Consider the following 17,847-nt stretch of genomic DNA (forward strand, 5'->3'; position numbering starts at 1 on the left):
CTGAATACCTAAGCATAAAAACTGTACCTTTTAATTTAATTTAATAATTACGTAGCATGTAAAATTGACCTAGTGTGTGACCTCTAGGAGTTGCCTTTCTGAGTCTCCTTTGACTCATCTATAAAATGTTACAAATGTACCATGTCACCTAGAAATTCTTTCATCACAAAGAAGATATTATCAGTCTACGGTGGAATTGTTACTCAGTTGACATAAAACATTTAATTCTTATTAGGAGAATGTTTGTTCAAATATGTTGCAGAAACATGGAAGCATTTGATATTTAAAACTTGTCAGTTTATTAAAATTCTCGACTGATGAAAGAATGATAATTTTCTAAGTAAGGGTTATCATTCAGGAGGAAAAAGGAGGACATATTTATGTGGTTTTTTTTGCATTGTGTCAGTACATTCATTTTTTTTTTAATTAAAAGCAGATGGATATTTAGACATCAAAAAGTGCTGCTTGAAATACTGAACACTGTATTATTAATGCTCACCAGCTGAGGTTTGCTGACAAGAGGGATAATCATAAAACATAACCTTTTATTTCATCAGAGAAAGTTATGCCTGCCCGAGATCTGAAGCCCAACATTCATAAAACCGTTTCGTACAAGTGACACCTACTCAAAACAGCTGTCTGCAAGGAAAATAAATGGAATTTAATCTGCCATAAAATAAATTGCACAATTTATTTTTCTTGAGGAAGTCGTGCCTTTGTGGAATTGGTGAACTGTAACAGTTTTGCTTTGAAAAGAAACATCTCCTTCTATGCCAACCCCATATTAATTCAACCATGTGGGATTTTCCTTCAGAGAAAGCAACTGGGAAGCCCGATGGACTTACCCACCACCTGCTGATGGGAGTTACTGTTCTCTATCTTTAAAAGGACAGATTTAAAATAGGAGCCCTAAATCATTGTTCTAGCCAAAGACAAATAGGTTTGAAGATGCATGTTAAGAAGAAATACATGAAATTGTCACACAGTCCTATGAAAAATGACAGTTTTGCATGCTTCAAACTAACATTTAAGCAGAGAACAGAACTGCAAAAGAGCAAAATGCTTGTTAGAAAAATGACAATTAGATGAGATTTATCATCTCTTCAAAATGAAAATATTAAGGGAAAAAACCTTAAAAGCAACTCATTGGGCAAATATAAATAATTTAACCCCCATTTGACCAACTATTCTACATGGGAGTTTTTAAACGACATTTCATAATAGAGGTATGGTATGTTTTAATTTGTTGATTTCATTCATTTAAGTACACCAAATATTTTTAAATGACAATGGAAAAGAAAGCAACAATAAAATCTTCCAACTCTCAAATTTGTTGTAATATTGTATGTGATAGCTAACATATGGTTCAACTAGACAACGGAACTTAGATCGTGCCTCTTCATTCTATTACACATTTTCCAAAATACTTATTTTTATCTTCAAAATTAGCTTGGAAGCATTTCATTCTGATGGCTACATTCTCTTGAACTACATACAGATGGTACCTCGGTTTTCAAACCGAGGCCTCCGGTTCTGGCACTCAGTGGAAGCCGTGTGACATGTTGGACTTCTGAGTCGTGTTCGAAAACTGAAGCATTTACTTCCGGGTTTACGACATTCATAAATCAAAATGTTCATCAATGGAGACGTTCGAAAACCGAGGTACCACTGTACTCACATTCTACACTAGAACATTTTAAAAGAGTTTTGTTAAAAGTAACAACATTTTTGTTATGGAAGTTTCAACAAACGTATGGTTGTAAATTAAATATAAATCCTACTGAATCTTAACTAAAACTGAAATTAATTTCATCAACTTTAGATATATTCTTACTTTCTTTACAAGACAGAAGAACATACATTCCATAAGAATCTTTGGCAGTTCTCTGAACCTACCAGGGCCAGAACGATAAAGGCTAATTCATAAAACAATTATTAAAATACATATACCTCTAGAGTATGTCAAGACCCTTTATACTAATCTATAAAATAAGCACATACTTAAAATAGGTTTCTACTGAACTAAATAAAGCATTCTAGTAGTAATCATGAGGATTGTAAATGTATGTGTAATCCTCCTGAACTCCTGAAAGCTGGAGTTTACACTCCAGTAACACTCCTCAAAACTGGAGAGATTAGTCACATTACCACTGCGGAGGAAAAAGGATGTAACAGATACTACTCCAAACATTAAGGCAAAGGGAAGGCTCACCAAAGATACCTAACTCTCTAGACTTTTGCCAGATAAATCCTTTTGTTTAAGTAGACACATACATCAATGTGATATCAAAATTTAATTTAAAAATAAAGGGACAGAAATCCTTTCTCCTTCTGAGACAGATTCTACTCGAAACATACTCTCCTACTGATTATTAATACTCACACTTTATAAATGCAAAGAGCCTTTTATGAGTTAATTTTGGAACTTCTAAAACTTACTCCTGTAAGTAGTAGGCTCTTTTTCCTCTGACCCTGAGAACACATTATTGTTTTAAATTCATATTTAGGACCCTAGGAAACAGTGCCACTCATTGCTCAGACTCCCTGTCAACCTTAAATGTTAAAACTAATGAGTAAAGCACAACTATTTTATTAAAACTATCTGTTTGACCATTATGCAACCTCATATAGAAATTTATCTTCAGAAAAATTGAACGTTTTTCATTCTTTAGCAGGCGATGCGGAATTTCTAAATAGAAAAATACGCAGTTGTCCTTTACAACATTTACTTAGTTTCTACTACTCATTAGTATTTAGTATTATCTTTTGATTTTAAAATACAAGTATCCTTACAATTTAAAATAGGAATAGTAAGTCTAAACAATTCCAAGATTCATTCATCGTGACTAGCTCTCAATAAATTGCTTGTCTCGTAGTCTAGTGGAGTATCTGATGGAATACAAGCACTAAAACACTTTTGTTGATTTCATCTCAGAATCTTTACATGCACTTTAGTGTTAGTATTTTATCATATAAAAATGCACTACCATTCTTCATCTATTTTACAACCTTTTCACACTGATGATATCTTCCAACTTTGAACAGTTATAAAACATGTGCTGATTTGTCTGCTTACGGAAACTTTCCTTAATGTATACTTGGAGACTATTTGAGTAAAACAGAACCTGAAATTCAAGACTCAGGTTCATTTGTGAATTGATTTAAAAGATTCCTGCTATTATAAAGACTTATAAACATTCAATCATGTGAAGAATCTAAGATTTTTATGCGTAATATAGATCTTTAAAGAAACTGTTTTATATATATATATATATATATATGTGTATATATATATATATCTTTATACACACACACACACACACACACACATATTTCTCTTCCTCAACCTGGCATAAAAAATATTGAATGATTCCAAAGCAAAATAGATCTATAAAATGTTGAAAGGCATTTGTATAACAAAGAAGGAAAATTGGCAGGGAGGAAGTAATGGCAGTAACCTGACATTAAACATTTAGTGCTACAGAATGAGTTCATAAGAAGGCAGAGCAGATGCCTACACATTTGTGAAAAGGTGAAAATCTATCAAAGAAATGTAATAATAAATGTAAAATAATACATAAAATATTGTACTGATAATAGTATAGAAAGTGGCTCCCAACCTTTCCTTGAGAGACTTATAAATACAATGTCAATTATACACAAGAAAAACAAATAGAAAAAGATTATTTCATAATAATGTGTACAAGAAACAGAAGTTTTTTGAAGTTATGCTTTCTATACATCCATATTGCTCACTTAAGCCTCAACCCCGATTTTGAAACGCATGACAGCTATTCTGAAAATGAGTTCCACAAAAATTACACATAGAGCTTGTTAAAATAATGATTTTTAATATATTTGGATGGGCTTGAGAGTCTGCATTTCTAATAAGTTGCAGTGTGACGCGGATGCTGCTGGGCTGCGGACCACAGTTTAGGCAGCACCGGTCTGTGCCATCTGCAGAGAAGTGAACTGGATTGTTTGCAAGTTTCTGCGTTTGCTAGACTAGGAGGACAGTTTCAATCTCTGCTTTTCCCTCTAACTAGTATAATACATACCAGGGATGGCAGAGAAAAGGAGAGAGGGAGAGAGGGAGGAAAGGAGGGAGGGAGAGAGGGAAGGGAAGAGGGAGAAGGGGAGGGGAGAAGGGGAGGGGGGAAGGGGGGGAAAGGAAGAGGGAGAGGGGGGGAGGGAGGGAGGGAGAGAGGAGAGAGAGAGAGAGAGAGAGAGAGAGAGAGAGAGAGAGAGAGAGAGAGAGAGAACCCAGTGCACAGTACTACCTCCAACTGGCATTTAGGGGCGTGTGTTAGCAACTCTCCCGTGGCTAGCCTCAATTTGAACTTGCATTCATCAAAGCATACAGAGTTTAGAGAATTGTCAGGTTCAAATATATCCTATCTCTGAGGTTAAGCTCCAGCTTATTTCACACATTTCAACATTTTCCATGTGGATGCTGTTAAGGTTGCCTGGAGTTTGGAGATAAGCCCAGGATTAGTCCTGCTTTAAAGTCATCATGAAGCCTTGTTATAGGCCTCAAGTTAAGTTGTTAAATGTATTTCTGAGAGCTTATTGAAAAAAAAAATATAATCACATTCACTAACTTTGGTAAGCTTCAGATCGCAAAAACATAGTGCTGTTGTTGAAAACTTACCTGCAGGCCTGTACCTTCCTGTTTTTGCAGACAGTAGGCTTATGTGCTGAGGCTAAAACAACATTCTGTTTAGCAAGCTTGCTTGAGGAAGAATATCTAAACTGAGAACTGCTAGATGGGATTATTCACTTTCTTCTTCTTTTTTTTTTTAAGCATTTTGATAACTAGGTCAAAGCTATTCAAGCAGATTTTTAAAAAATCGCTTTACAATATTTATAATTATTCAATAATCACAAATTATTTTAGTATTTTTTCTCTCTATTGCTATGAAACCAACTTCTACAGAATTTTCCTATCACTATAATACTCACATTTTTGGAACTATGAATTCCAAGTGATATTAACCTTGTGTTATTAACATGGGTAATATGTTAGTTTTCTATCATCATCATTATTATTATTATTATTATTATTATTATATCATCATCGCATGTATAGCTGTTCTATTGACCTGAAGGACATAAAATACAAGGCAGTAATATTTGATTAAGTCTTGTCAAAATTGTATTGCCCTTCACCAAAGGACATTGCAGAATATCCAAAGGAAATATAGTGCAAAGATCTTAAGATGCATACTGAAAAGACTTGGTATTGAAATATATTTCTGAAAATAAAAATAAAGTGTAATGTTTCAGAAATAATTTCCTAAAGGAAGCTAAAATAAAACCCTGTATATTTTTTTACTTTAAAATTTGTCTAGCCTATTTGATTTTTAAAGAATTGCTACAGGCTTATGATTTCTGGGTTGTCCAAAAGAGTGTAAGTATACTTTAAAATATGATGTACAGTAGCTTTTAATACCATGGCTATAGGTAATAATAAAACAAAAAGGGGGCTAAAAAAAACCTCCTCTGTTTTAGAGGCCCTGTAAACAAGAGATGACTTGCCCTAGCTTTCTTCTCTTGGAGTTGTTAGAATAATCTTGAAAGGTATTTTGATAAACACTCATGTACTACCACTCATGTAATTTAGGTGGCCAACATGCTACATTCATCCTCCTTTTGATGAAATTCTAGATTTAATTTTTCTTCAATATATGTAGTAAATTACCTGTTTGATGGTAAAGTTAGAGATTTAAAAAATGTTAACGCAGTCCTGATTTTCCAACATGTTGTGAATTACCACAATTTGGCTTTGCATGACCTGACTTCTGTTGCTTCTGTAGATAGGTAGATAGGTTGATTGATTCATCCTTGTAGACTAGATTTCATTAGATTGAGAACATCTCAGTATGGAGATCATTTATATTACAATAGTAGAGGAGTATTGGATGAATAGAAATCAGCAGTGGAGAGCAATTACTCTCTTGTGTGATGCACAATTCACTCAACCATTCAAGACAGCTCTCCATCCTAACCCTTCAATGAGGAGCTACTTAGATAACTAAGGAGTTACTTATCCACGTTTATATTTAAAAAAAAAAAATCTGAGACATAGGGAAATTAATTTACCCAGTGTCAGACAGTTCATAATTGGCATTGGGATTCTAACCTGTGTTTATAATTTTAATTTTCTGTATTTATAATTTCTGTATTTATAATTATCATTATAATTTTCTGTATTTCCCACTATTCAGAAAGGAGGATTGATACCTCTAAGGTCCACATAAATCATAAGATTTTATCAGATGAGATTTTGTAACCGTGACAAAGATTCAGAAGAAGAATCTTTCCTATTCCATGCAAACTTTAGAATTACAATGTATTCTAAAAGATAATAGAAGTATTTTATCCCTTATTCTTTTCAAAGTTTAATTTCACACATATCAACATGTTAATACAAAGAAAAGCAATATTCAAAAAAATTATCCTTTCAAAAATTTAATGATAAGTAATACTTTCAACTTGAGAGTTCATAAGAATAAACTAAGATTTACCAAAGCACTGAAAAAATTAGTATTCTTAAGAATATCCGATAGGAAAGTCAAAATCACTATAATTATCCCAAACAATCATTTCCCTGTTGTCCAACTTTACTGACACTGATTACATTAACAGTCTTCTGAAACACGCTTAATTCTCAAGTAACATAAGCAAAAGGATAGTCCATCAGAGTTACTACTGGACCAAAAAATGACAGTGATTTGAAGTCAAGACAAATGTAGATGCCACCATTTTCTCCTTTAGACTTTCTATCAAAAAATACCTCTGAGAAATATTCAGCACAAAATGTTTACAAACCACAATTTTCTGCTACCCAGTGTTTCCTACTATATTATACTCAGTTCAAAATTCTGCTATAATAAGTAATTTACCAAGACAGAGTTAATTATGTAGAAAATTCTCCACAGATACACTGTTTGATTTCTCTCGGTACCAGTCAACCAAAAAAGACCATTTATTTGGTGATATGTAGCCTGAGATCTTGATTCTCTTTTTCATTCATTTACTTAAAAGAAAAGTTTTAGCTTTAATACGTTAAATACCTATTTTCAGTCTGAGGTAAAAATTACTTTGGAATGAGTAGCCACAAGTAGGATAAAAAAGAAATCAATATATTATATAAGTTAATGTTTAAATAATAAATTTCAATTTTAGATACTGGCTTATATTCTTAGGTAGTATTGAATGCACATCTTTCTAAGTAATGCAAGGCAAGGCAAAAACTGCTTTGAAATCAACTTAAATCACCAAGTTTGCAGTTTGCTATTTTAATGGAATGGTGGTAGACAACCTTACTTTTGTCAGATAAACTTCAACATATATTAATATTAGGCAAACCCTGAATCAACATTTGAAGTGAATCTTTGAAGACTAGAACTCAAAGAAATCTCAAAACTAACACACAAAGCAGTTTTACTTTTACAGGATTTTTGAATACTATGAAGGAAATTACATTTTTGCTGCAAATGAAATTTCCAAAACTTCAATTAACCCATATGATTTCAAGAAGTATTCTTTTGTGAGGTATAAGAATAATATACAATCAAACTATTTTACTGCCATTCTTTCTTACAGATATACAGCATTGTTCAGCAGAGCTCCATCATGCAAAGAAATACAAGGTAGAAAATTATATTCCAAAATAGATGAATATCATTAGAAAAGGTTTCCTCCTCCCCATTCACAGCAGGCAAGAAAGACGAACTTTACTTTCCCTGCAGTATTAACAATTCCCACATCTAGATCGGATGTAATTAATGAAGTCCTAACCTCAGGAAACTTGCAGTAATTTTACTCTGCTGTTTTATAAAACCAATTGTGTTTATCAGAAGGCTAAAATATTACAACTTATGTCAAATTTTCTAATACACTGTTACAATGGATTTTTTTTTTGTTCCTGTTCACATATGATAAAATAGTTAGAATTGCCAAGTAAAAATATTTATTTGTGGTACTTATAATTTCTAGTATTTATGAAGCAGCATGAGCACAGCCTGGAGAATGTATCATATTTGTAAATCACAGAGTAGATACCTTTCAGAAACCGATTTTACAGTTCTACCAGAATATTTCACCACTCCTATGCACTTATATTTTGCAGTGTTTGTCGCGAATCTGAAAGTAGAATTTGAGGCATGTTGCCAAAACCTAATTTACAATAGGAATGTAATGACATTTCTTAGAGTTCCTCAAATGACACCAACAACTTCTCAGTTTCTTTTGCATTGGCCGACATTTCACGAAATCACAACATAGACAAAAACCTCATAATCACCTTTAGATAAAATGAGAAACAAACGTCACAATAACTTACCTGTTTTTAAGCCTGCAGTGATTATGTAGGTGATAACAGAATCAGATAAAATATTATTAACTGTATCTTACCTCTATCGCTGAAGTCATCTACTAGAATGATTTCTGCTATCAGACTCTCCGGGGTTCGGTTAATTATACTGTGTATGGTCCGCAGGAGTGAAGTCCAACCTTCATTATGAAATGGGATAATGATGCTGGTGTTTGGCAGTGTTTCCAGGTACATCTTGTGCTTACAACTGGAGATGGTGCAGGAAGAAAAAAGCTAGGTCAAATGCAAAACTGTAGTATATCTTATATTGCTATCTACACATTATGTTATCAGACAAATGTAAAAACAAGACTTTGTCTAATACTTTCCTAACCAGAGCTTGTATATCATAATAGTTACTCTACTCATTCATATAATTCATTAATAATTCTCTTTCACACTCACTCTTGATTGTTTATCCACCTTTGTATCGAGAGCTCAAAAACTAGGGAAGTATTATATTGAAAAGTTGTATTCTCGTTAACTTCAAAATTTCCTATTGTTATCTAGTAGCAATAATGATACATTTTATGCATTAAAATTGTTTCCACTGAGCACAAGTTCTTAAGGTTTAGAAGGACTTCCTGGAAAGTTCTGGAAATTTAAATTCTTTAACAATTATGCCTAATAAGTTTTGGTTGTGGTATGTTTCAATAGCTGGGTAGCATAAGCCTCTAGGGGGAAAAGACAGTCTTAAATTGAAATAAATGACGATTTAATGTTAAATAATCATATACTGATACAACCACATAATAAGGTTACATTAAGATCCAAACTAAGACATCACATTCCTAATGGAAATTATAAAAATAAATCTCATGTTGTTTTTCTTATCATGAAACAATCTAAGATGCCAAAAGAAGTAGGATTTAATTTTAGGCACAGTTAAAAGCAATTTAATACATGCAATTGCTATTTTTGCATATTTGTAATTTACTTAATTAATTTATAAGCCACATGAGGGCAGAAACCTTTTCTCAAATCTCATTTCATTTCTAGCTCAGCATTGGGCATAGTTGCCCAAGGTTTATTAAGGCAGATGAATTCATTTAAGTTTGTAAAATCTTTTAGTTACTTCAAAACTAAAACAGGGTAAAATTTGAATCAATGATCAAATTCTGTGATTTTCCTGATATAAATATCCTGAAAACAAAAAGAGTGGAAATCTAGAAACAGACAGAATTTGTACTTAAATGCAGGAACATCTAATGCTTCACCTTTTGCCAGGACCTGGGCTACTATTTAGTCTAGATGAGGCAACAAACCATAGCATGATATTGAAATATGCACAGATTTTACCAAGATGTATAGAATTGTATCAGAATATTCAAAACATTACTTAAAATGTTTTTTTTTCCAGTTAGTCATTTCAAGACTTCATTTTACTATGATCTCAATAGGATATATTAAATATTGCTGTGGATCTAAAACAAGAGATCGTGCTTTATAACCTAGGAAACTATAACAATATAATTAAAGCCAAAAAACAATAACTATCTTAGAATATGAAATAACATTAAATATTTTAGACAAGTAATTTAAACATACAAATATAAGCATTTTCTTTTTTATTCTGTCCATTTATTAATTTAATCGCATTTATTATTTGTAACAATATTTATAAAACAAGTAGAATTTGATGTTTTCAAGTACAATGAGACAAATCGGATAAAGCATCAAAATATTACCATGAAATGGGCATGAAACGCTAGAAAAAAACCTTAAGTTCATTTTAGGATAACATAAAATGGTAAAATGATAATAATATCATATGAAACAGATCTGTCAGTGTTTTCCATGGGAGTGTAGTGAGATGGATGCTTTCACATATAACACACAAATCTGGGAAGTAATTTAGCACACCTGTCATAATTATGTGGGGACATCCATTCTTCTCAACAAAGCCAAAGGCCCAAGATAATTGTGCCTCCCTATAATAATTTTAGGGTAATTGCACCAACTTCTGCAAACCGTAATACCTCATAATGTTCTTGGAAATGTAACTGATATCCCCAAGAAGGCAAATTATTTTTTAAACATTAAGACATGGTACATATTCACTTGCATATTAATTAAATAAGAACTGCATTCAGAGTAATACCCTAGAAGTAATCAGGTTTAGGACTTCAACGTGATACTTAACAGCTCTGTACAATCCATTCAGAAAGAAGCAGAAACAAAAGAATGTAAGACTGATCATATGGAAATAAGGCTTTCCTTTTTAAAAATGTTTTCAATAATTTCTATAGTATATGTAAATTTAAATGACCCACATGAGATATAAAAGCATCCCTTCTACTCATTCATTCACTCAAGTCAAGAACAGGTGGAGAATAAACAGTGTTACTGTGGAGTCAGCCTCTCTTTTTCCATATTATCTTGCAGAGTTTCCTAGCAAGATTGAAACTCATTTGCCCAACAAGGATAAGCATCTTGACAATGCACCTCTACTCGTACTTTTCCTTCCTTGTCTTACTTCTTCACCTGCCTCCCCAGGAACTTTCTGTGATTCCTCCTCAAAACTACTGCAGTCAAATTTTTGTCTCAGGGTCTGCTTTTAGGGGTATCTGATCTTACACATAGGCACATAAATTATACTTCCCTTAGCAAGAACAGTCTTTTGAATACAAAGAAATGATCAAAATTCTTTAAGACACATTATTACTTTTGATGAGTTATGAAGCTTGCAGTTTGTTATTCCTGGACATATTTTTAAATAATTTTATTAAATTGTCACATATAATTTATTCTTTTAACTTTTTAATTATCATTGATGCTGTGTTCAGTCTTCTCTATGCCTATGAATGAACAGGACTTTATGTATATACATAGAAAATAGCCTTATTCTAATTAGTAGACAATAGATAGTAAAATTACCTTCTTTACATAAATGTATTTTATTTAGTTTTTTCAATTAGACCACATTGAAAACTTACTAATATCTTGTACTGATAATTTGTTCTCAAATATTGAAAAATCACTTTATACATCAAACTACTTAAGTTCAGATGATGGCTTGGCCACTAACTACTTGTGTGACAATGGCAAATTATTTAATTTCTGTATGACTAGTTCTCTCATGTGGGGTACTGTAGGGGAAAACTTTTTCTTTTTTCATAATGTTAATAAGAATTAAATTAGGTAATCCATGCTAAGACTTAGTACAATATTGCTTCTGATAATAGCAATAGCATTATATTATTATTGTTATTGCTATTATGTTGTTGTTTTGTTATTATTTTACCTGTCAAACCCTCTGTGGAAGGAGGTAGAGAGCTAGGAGAGACAGGAACTGCATGAGGGAAAGTCAGGGACACTTAGGATACAATGATGAATGAACTACCGTTTCTTCCCTTAAGGACTCACACAGACCAGTGGACAGATACCTAAAATGACTAGACTCAAATGAGACAAGTGACATAATAGATGGCGCAGACACAATGAGAGCCTGAAGGAAGTATGACTAACTTTGTCTGAAAGAATTACGGAAGTCTTTATAGATGAGTCTGTATGCTGAGAACAGATCATGTAGGACCTTGAAAGTGATTCTAAGGAGTTTGGACGTTCGCATGCAGTCAACGTGAAGGATTTCACATACTGCTAATGATGAAAAAGACAGGACCATGTTTACATTATTCCTCTGGCAGCAGGGCAGAGGTTGCACTGAAGACAGCAGAAGCTACACAGGCAGAAAGAATAGAGATTGTAATAGTACTGGCAAAAAAATAATAAGGGTGCTGATCATATTTTTACTCTAAGGAAAACTGGGCTTTTTGTGACCGTGTTTAATCTGATAGAATTATATTTAGTCATTTTAGTCTTAACCTGCTCCAAAGAATACTGAATCCGCTCTCAAACTCAGAAATTGGATTCAGGAAGTTGTGGTCCACATGACTGACTCTCAGGAATACTAGAAATACCGAAGCATATGCGGGGCTTTATTAAGAATCTGCAACTTGTGTATTTTAGGTTTAACCTCAAGCCAAGTTGAGAATGCAAATTTGTTAAATATGAGGACAATGTAGCAATATGGAACTGTGTTGAAAAATAAGTAAAATGAAACAATTTATATGTTTATGGTTACAGATCTGTAGGAAAATGAGAAAGAGAAAATAGGGACACATTAAAACGTTTGCTGCATTGTTTACAGAAATATGAATGAAAATGCCTGTAATTATTGCATTTCATATTGCTGGATTATTTTTCAAAAAAGCATTTGCATAAAATTACTTAGAGCTTAGGAATGGCTCAGAGATGAGGACATCTCTTTGTTAAGTAACAATTTATCTAAATACATGAGAAAAAGTTCTTCAAATTTTAAATGAACCAGAGAGACAAAATAAATAGCTTACATTCTTAAAGAAAGTTACTTGAGAGAAATGACAAATGGTCAAGGCATTTTAAAAGTTGAAAAAAAGAGAGAAAAGGGGAAAAAAAGCCTGTAAACATTCTGCTAAAATAATAATGAAAATAAACTTCAATAGGACATTTCCCACACTCTTCTATATTTTCCCAAAACAGTACACACACATTTTCTGATATTCTCCACTGACATTTGCTAAACTGAGAGATTTAAAAATATATCTAGTTTAAAAGCATTGTTTATTTTAAATACACTTTAATTGTCATTCCTTTCATAGTTATATTATCTTTATGATGTCATTAGTTTCACAAAAGGTAAGTGCTTCTTTTAACTAGGAATAGGCAAAAAAATAAATTTTATAGATATATAAGTACCAGACTTATTTGTGATATATTTTTGTCTAAAAGAGGTATTTTATTATTCATGCCACAACGTCGACATTTATACTGTAGAAATTTAAGTAAACCTGCATTTGAGGTTCTTAAGACCTTCACATTCTTCTTACCTTCACCTAAACATTCTTTCTCACTCTAAGGCTGAAAATTAGTTTTAAATACAATGTCAAAACCTACATTTTAAATATTAAAACTCTTGGATTGCAAGATTTGAGTAAAATGTTATAGTAAAATATACTTTAATCCTTAGGTCATTCTGTTAGCTTATCTAATACATGGCTTTATTTTTTGTTTTACTGAGTTTTTTTCTATCTACGTATATTAAGTATATCAGTTAGGATGTTACATTGTGTTCACAAACAATGCCAATGGCTCAAAAGAATGAATATTCTCTTTTTTGATTCTCTTACTTGTTCATCACTGGTTGGCAGGAGGGTCTCTGTTCATTGTACTCTGCAAACAGTCAACGGTTTGACCATTCAATCACTCTGCCAGAGGTAAATGAGAACACTGATGTGTCTCAAGCAGGTAATTAATTGGTCTGTCTGTAAACTGACATATTGCTTTTTGCTTATAACTCATTGGTCAGAATTAGCCACCCAGGAAGTGCTATCCTATATGACCAAGAAGAAATATCATCAGAAATATTTGGCAAACAACACTAGTGAACACAGCCATTTTAGTCGTCTGCCTTCTTCCAAATTAAAAACAAACAAACAAAAAAAGGAAGCTTCCCGTTAGACTACGTTTAAAGAAAAAAATAAAATTAAAAAGATTCCATTTCTTCAGACAAAAATTATAATATTGAAAGTTCCACATCTATAGAAGTTCATTTTTTTTATAAAGAGAGCAATTCATCAAGAGGACATAACAAAATATTTACGCTCTTAATAACAGTTTCCAAATATATGAAGCAAAAGTTGATAGGACTGCAAGGAAATAAAGATAATTCCACAACTATAGTAAGAAATTTACTCTTCGAATTTATTTTGTTCCTTTTTCCAGTTTCTTAAGGTAAAGGTTTAGATTATTGATTTGAGGCTTATTTTTCTTTAAAGCATTGGATAAATTAGAATTATTTCATCCTATAAATTGCTTGAAATATATCAAAAACTTTAAATACTTGTCTTGATTTTTGTTCATTTCAAAATACTTTTGAATTTCCCTTGATACCTCCTTTTGACACATTGATTATGTGAAAATATATTTTTAATTTCTAAGTGTTTGGGGGGATTGTCTTGTTATTGTTCTATTAATTATTAATTTAATTGTATTATGGGTCAGAGGATACTTTGTAAGATTTTGATCTTTTAAAATTTGTTATATTTGTTTTATAACTCAGGATATGGTCTGTCTCATTGAATGTTTCATGCACACTTGAGAAAAATATGTATTCTGCTGTTGTTGGGTGGAGTGTTTTGTGTTTGTTCTGTTTTTTTCCCTTATGTTTCTCCTTTTCTTAAGTCTTTGGGTTTTTTATACATTTTTTAGTATTGCATTTCAATGTATCCATTTTGATTTTTACCATATATTTGCATAATATTTTAGTGTTTGCTTTAAGGATTACAAAATAATTTTTCCAGTGTATTTATAATTCATATTGTACTGCTTTACTTATAATATAGAATTCTTATTACTAGATAGGTCCCTTTCTACTCATTCTTTTATGCTACAGTTATCTTATATATCTATGTACATCGAAAAGCACATCAGAAAACATATTTTTGTTTTCAACTGTCAAAATATGTTTTAAGGAAGTCAAGAACTCAGCATTATTTCAGTGCTATTTTGCATTCTCATGTCAATCCCTCTTCCACCCATTGCTATTCATTTTTTAGCACTCTCAGTAGCTGGGCTAACATCTGTCTAGGTTTTATAGCTGAGCTCAATGGGATGAGAGTGGCATGTGTTTATTTTATCTTACCCAGAAACCAGAATGCTGTCAGCAGGCTTTTAATTACAAATGTAATATATTTTGTAGCTCTAGGGATATTCAGATTTTCTGCTTCATTGTGTGAGTGTCAGATTTTCAAGAAAAAATTATATTTTGTTTCAGTGTCAAATTTTTGGCATGATGATATTTATAATATTTCTTTATTATGATTTAAATATGTGTTTGAAGTTTAATGATATTCACTCTTCCATATTGCTAATGGTCATTAGTGGTTTCTCTGTTGTTTTTTCTTAGAAATACTTGCTGGGGATTTAGGAATTTTATTAATCCAAATAAAGTACTAAATTTTGATTTTATAACATTTTTCTCTTTTTGACTAACCTGATAATTTTTATTGCTTAATTTAAAAATTTAAAGCTATACATTTACCTATAGGACTGCTTTGTATGTAAAGCATAGAAACAAGTTTTGGGATGTATTTTCATTACACTTGAAATATTTTCTAATTTTTTTACTTTAACATTTGACCTGTGGGTTATTCATAACTGTTATTTAATTTATAAATATTTACAGCCTTTCTGTATATATTATTTTTATTGATTTCTCATTTAATTCAAGTTTGATCAGAGAACATACTCAGTATTAATTCAATCAACTGAAATTTATTGAGTTGTTTATGTACTAGCATATGGTCTATTTGGGTAAATATTCCATGTACGATTGAAAAAAAGTTTATTATGCAATTATTGAATGTAGTATTCAATAAATGTAAATAAACACAGATTAAGCCAATTTATTAATAATTTTGTTTAAATCACCTATACCTCAATTAATTTTTTTTGTTCCTCTTTAATCAATTACTGAGAGAGGACTGTTAAAATCTCCAAAAGCTATATTTATTTAAAGTCATTTTTTGAAAAATTAAAATTTAAGCTCAGTATTTATAGTCACCATGTTGAGAGGCCTCAAAATTAAGTCAATCCATGTCTTACTTCTTCCATTTAAGGTAATATCAAGAAAAGAAACACTTCCATATGAAAAAAAAAATACATGTGTATATAAACATGTATTTGTTTTTTCTTTTTTTCAGGAGGGCGCAGCTCACAATGGCCCATGTGGGGATCAAGCCGGCAACCTTGGTGTTATCAGCACCATGTTCTAACCAACTGAGCTAATCAGCCACCCCTAAAATATATTCTTAGTATTTGTAAATAGATTTGTTCAAGTAATATTAACATCCGCAACAATATTACTCACCATACATTTGTTGATGAAATAATCTAAAGAATGGAGTGATAGTATACTTTCAAAGATTTCTTAATTATATTAACTTGTTTCAGATTATGAGAAATATATACACACACAACTCTCATGTGAAACAGGGAAAACATGAAAATTGGCACATATATATGTTAAAATGTCACTGCATAATAATGATGATAATAAACAGGCAGGGAGTTATATTTTGAGCTTGCATTAGAGCCCACATTCTAAATAGTTATGATTTTATGCCATTTTGTAATAATTACGATAATTCTCAGAAATGGTGACAGAGTGCCAATTCAGTTCCGGTCAGTTTTGTTCAGGTCTATGTGGGAGGAAAACCAATTCAAAATACTACGATTTGCTTGACTTTACGGCTAAAATGGTATTTTGGGGTACATTTTGACCACGTTTTGATACATTTACAAGTGCCAGTGTCAGCACCTTGAACACGCCCCCCATTCATTGTTAATTAGTTAAGTAATGAATTTTTGCCTTTTGGTCTATCACAAACCTTATATGATAGCTTTACTAATAGATGACAGTTCAGTTAATGGAATTCTGCGAAGTCTATTTTAGAAAGATTGCCTAAACAAGCGAATCATAATAGCTAAGTATATTATAGTTAGTGAACCAAAAAATAAATTTTTATCTTCTCAAGGGAACCATTAATGTTCAGAAAGGGGAGAACATTTCTTTATTGTCTTTTAACTTTTTGTCATGGTATGATTTCTTACAAAACCATTTTGGTTCAGCTAAAGTTCTCCTGGCCCCGTTCTTAATAGCTGCAGAATAAAATGTCAACTTGGCATCTGGCTAGTGACAAGCATACTCTAGAGCCTATCTGTATAAGTCATTTCCAAGCACCGATTTACATAGTAATTGTTTTAATGTCAGCGTATTCAATTTTCAATGGCTGGTTTTAGTCACTCTGTTTTTCTGTTCTAATCTTGCCATGTCAGTTGGGTTTGATAAATCAGGGATAACTGGTAATTTATTTTGCTTTGACAGGCCTGAAAAATTAGTTTCAACTGCTGAGTATATGTGAGTGTGTTTGAGTGTGCATCCCTGTGTGCCGGGCAGGAGGGATTGAAGGTAATCACAATTTATTTAGTCACCTAGTAAACAGGAACTTATTGATACATTTTTATATGCAATATTTCATCTGGTAATATGATTAACACTTTAATGTCATATGATATTTTATGTCTGTACTACAGAACAATAGTGTATTGTGTTTATGCAGCTGTGTGTTCATTGTGGCATTATGGCAGAAACGTGGTGAACACAGGGGGTAGAGAAAAAGAGGAGGCCGAGATGGGCAGGGATCAGAATATAAATGGAGGTTAGTGTTGGTGTTTTCTGACTATTATTTTTAGTGCAACAGTGAGTCTTTTAAGTATTTTAGGTGGCTGGGGTCATACAATGATCTGCTTTAGTTCTTAAGGCTTACTATTGTTCGCTCTGTAGAATGGATTGCACAGAGGCAAGAAAGGCTTACTATTGTTCACTCTGTAGAATGGATTGCACAGAGGCAAGAGGAAGTGTGTGAAGT

General features: G+C 32.1%; 1 protein-coding gene across 1 annotated transcript in view; it reads right to left on the reverse strand.

The window, feature by feature from the left end:
- Window positions 1-17,847, reverse strand: part of GALNTL6 (polypeptide N-acetylgalactosaminyltransferase like 6) — a 560,225-nt gene that overhangs the window by 535,776 nt on the left and 6,602 nt on the right. The window contains exon 2 of the mRNA XM_033135418.1: window positions 8,419-8,585. Coding sequence (XP_032991309.1) covers window positions 8,419-8,585 — 167 coding nt within the window. The remainder of the gene's footprint in view (window positions 1-8,418; window positions 8,586-17,847) is intronic.

The sequence above is a fragment of the Rhinolophus ferrumequinum genome, chromosome 18 (assembly GCF_004115265.2).
Source record: "Rhinolophus ferrumequinum isolate MPI-CBG mRhiFer1 chromosome 18, mRhiFer1_v1.p, whole genome shotgun sequence".
In the NCBI taxonomy this organism is placed as follows: Eukaryota; Metazoa; Chordata; class Mammalia; order Chiroptera; family Rhinolophidae; genus Rhinolophus; species Rhinolophus ferrumequinum.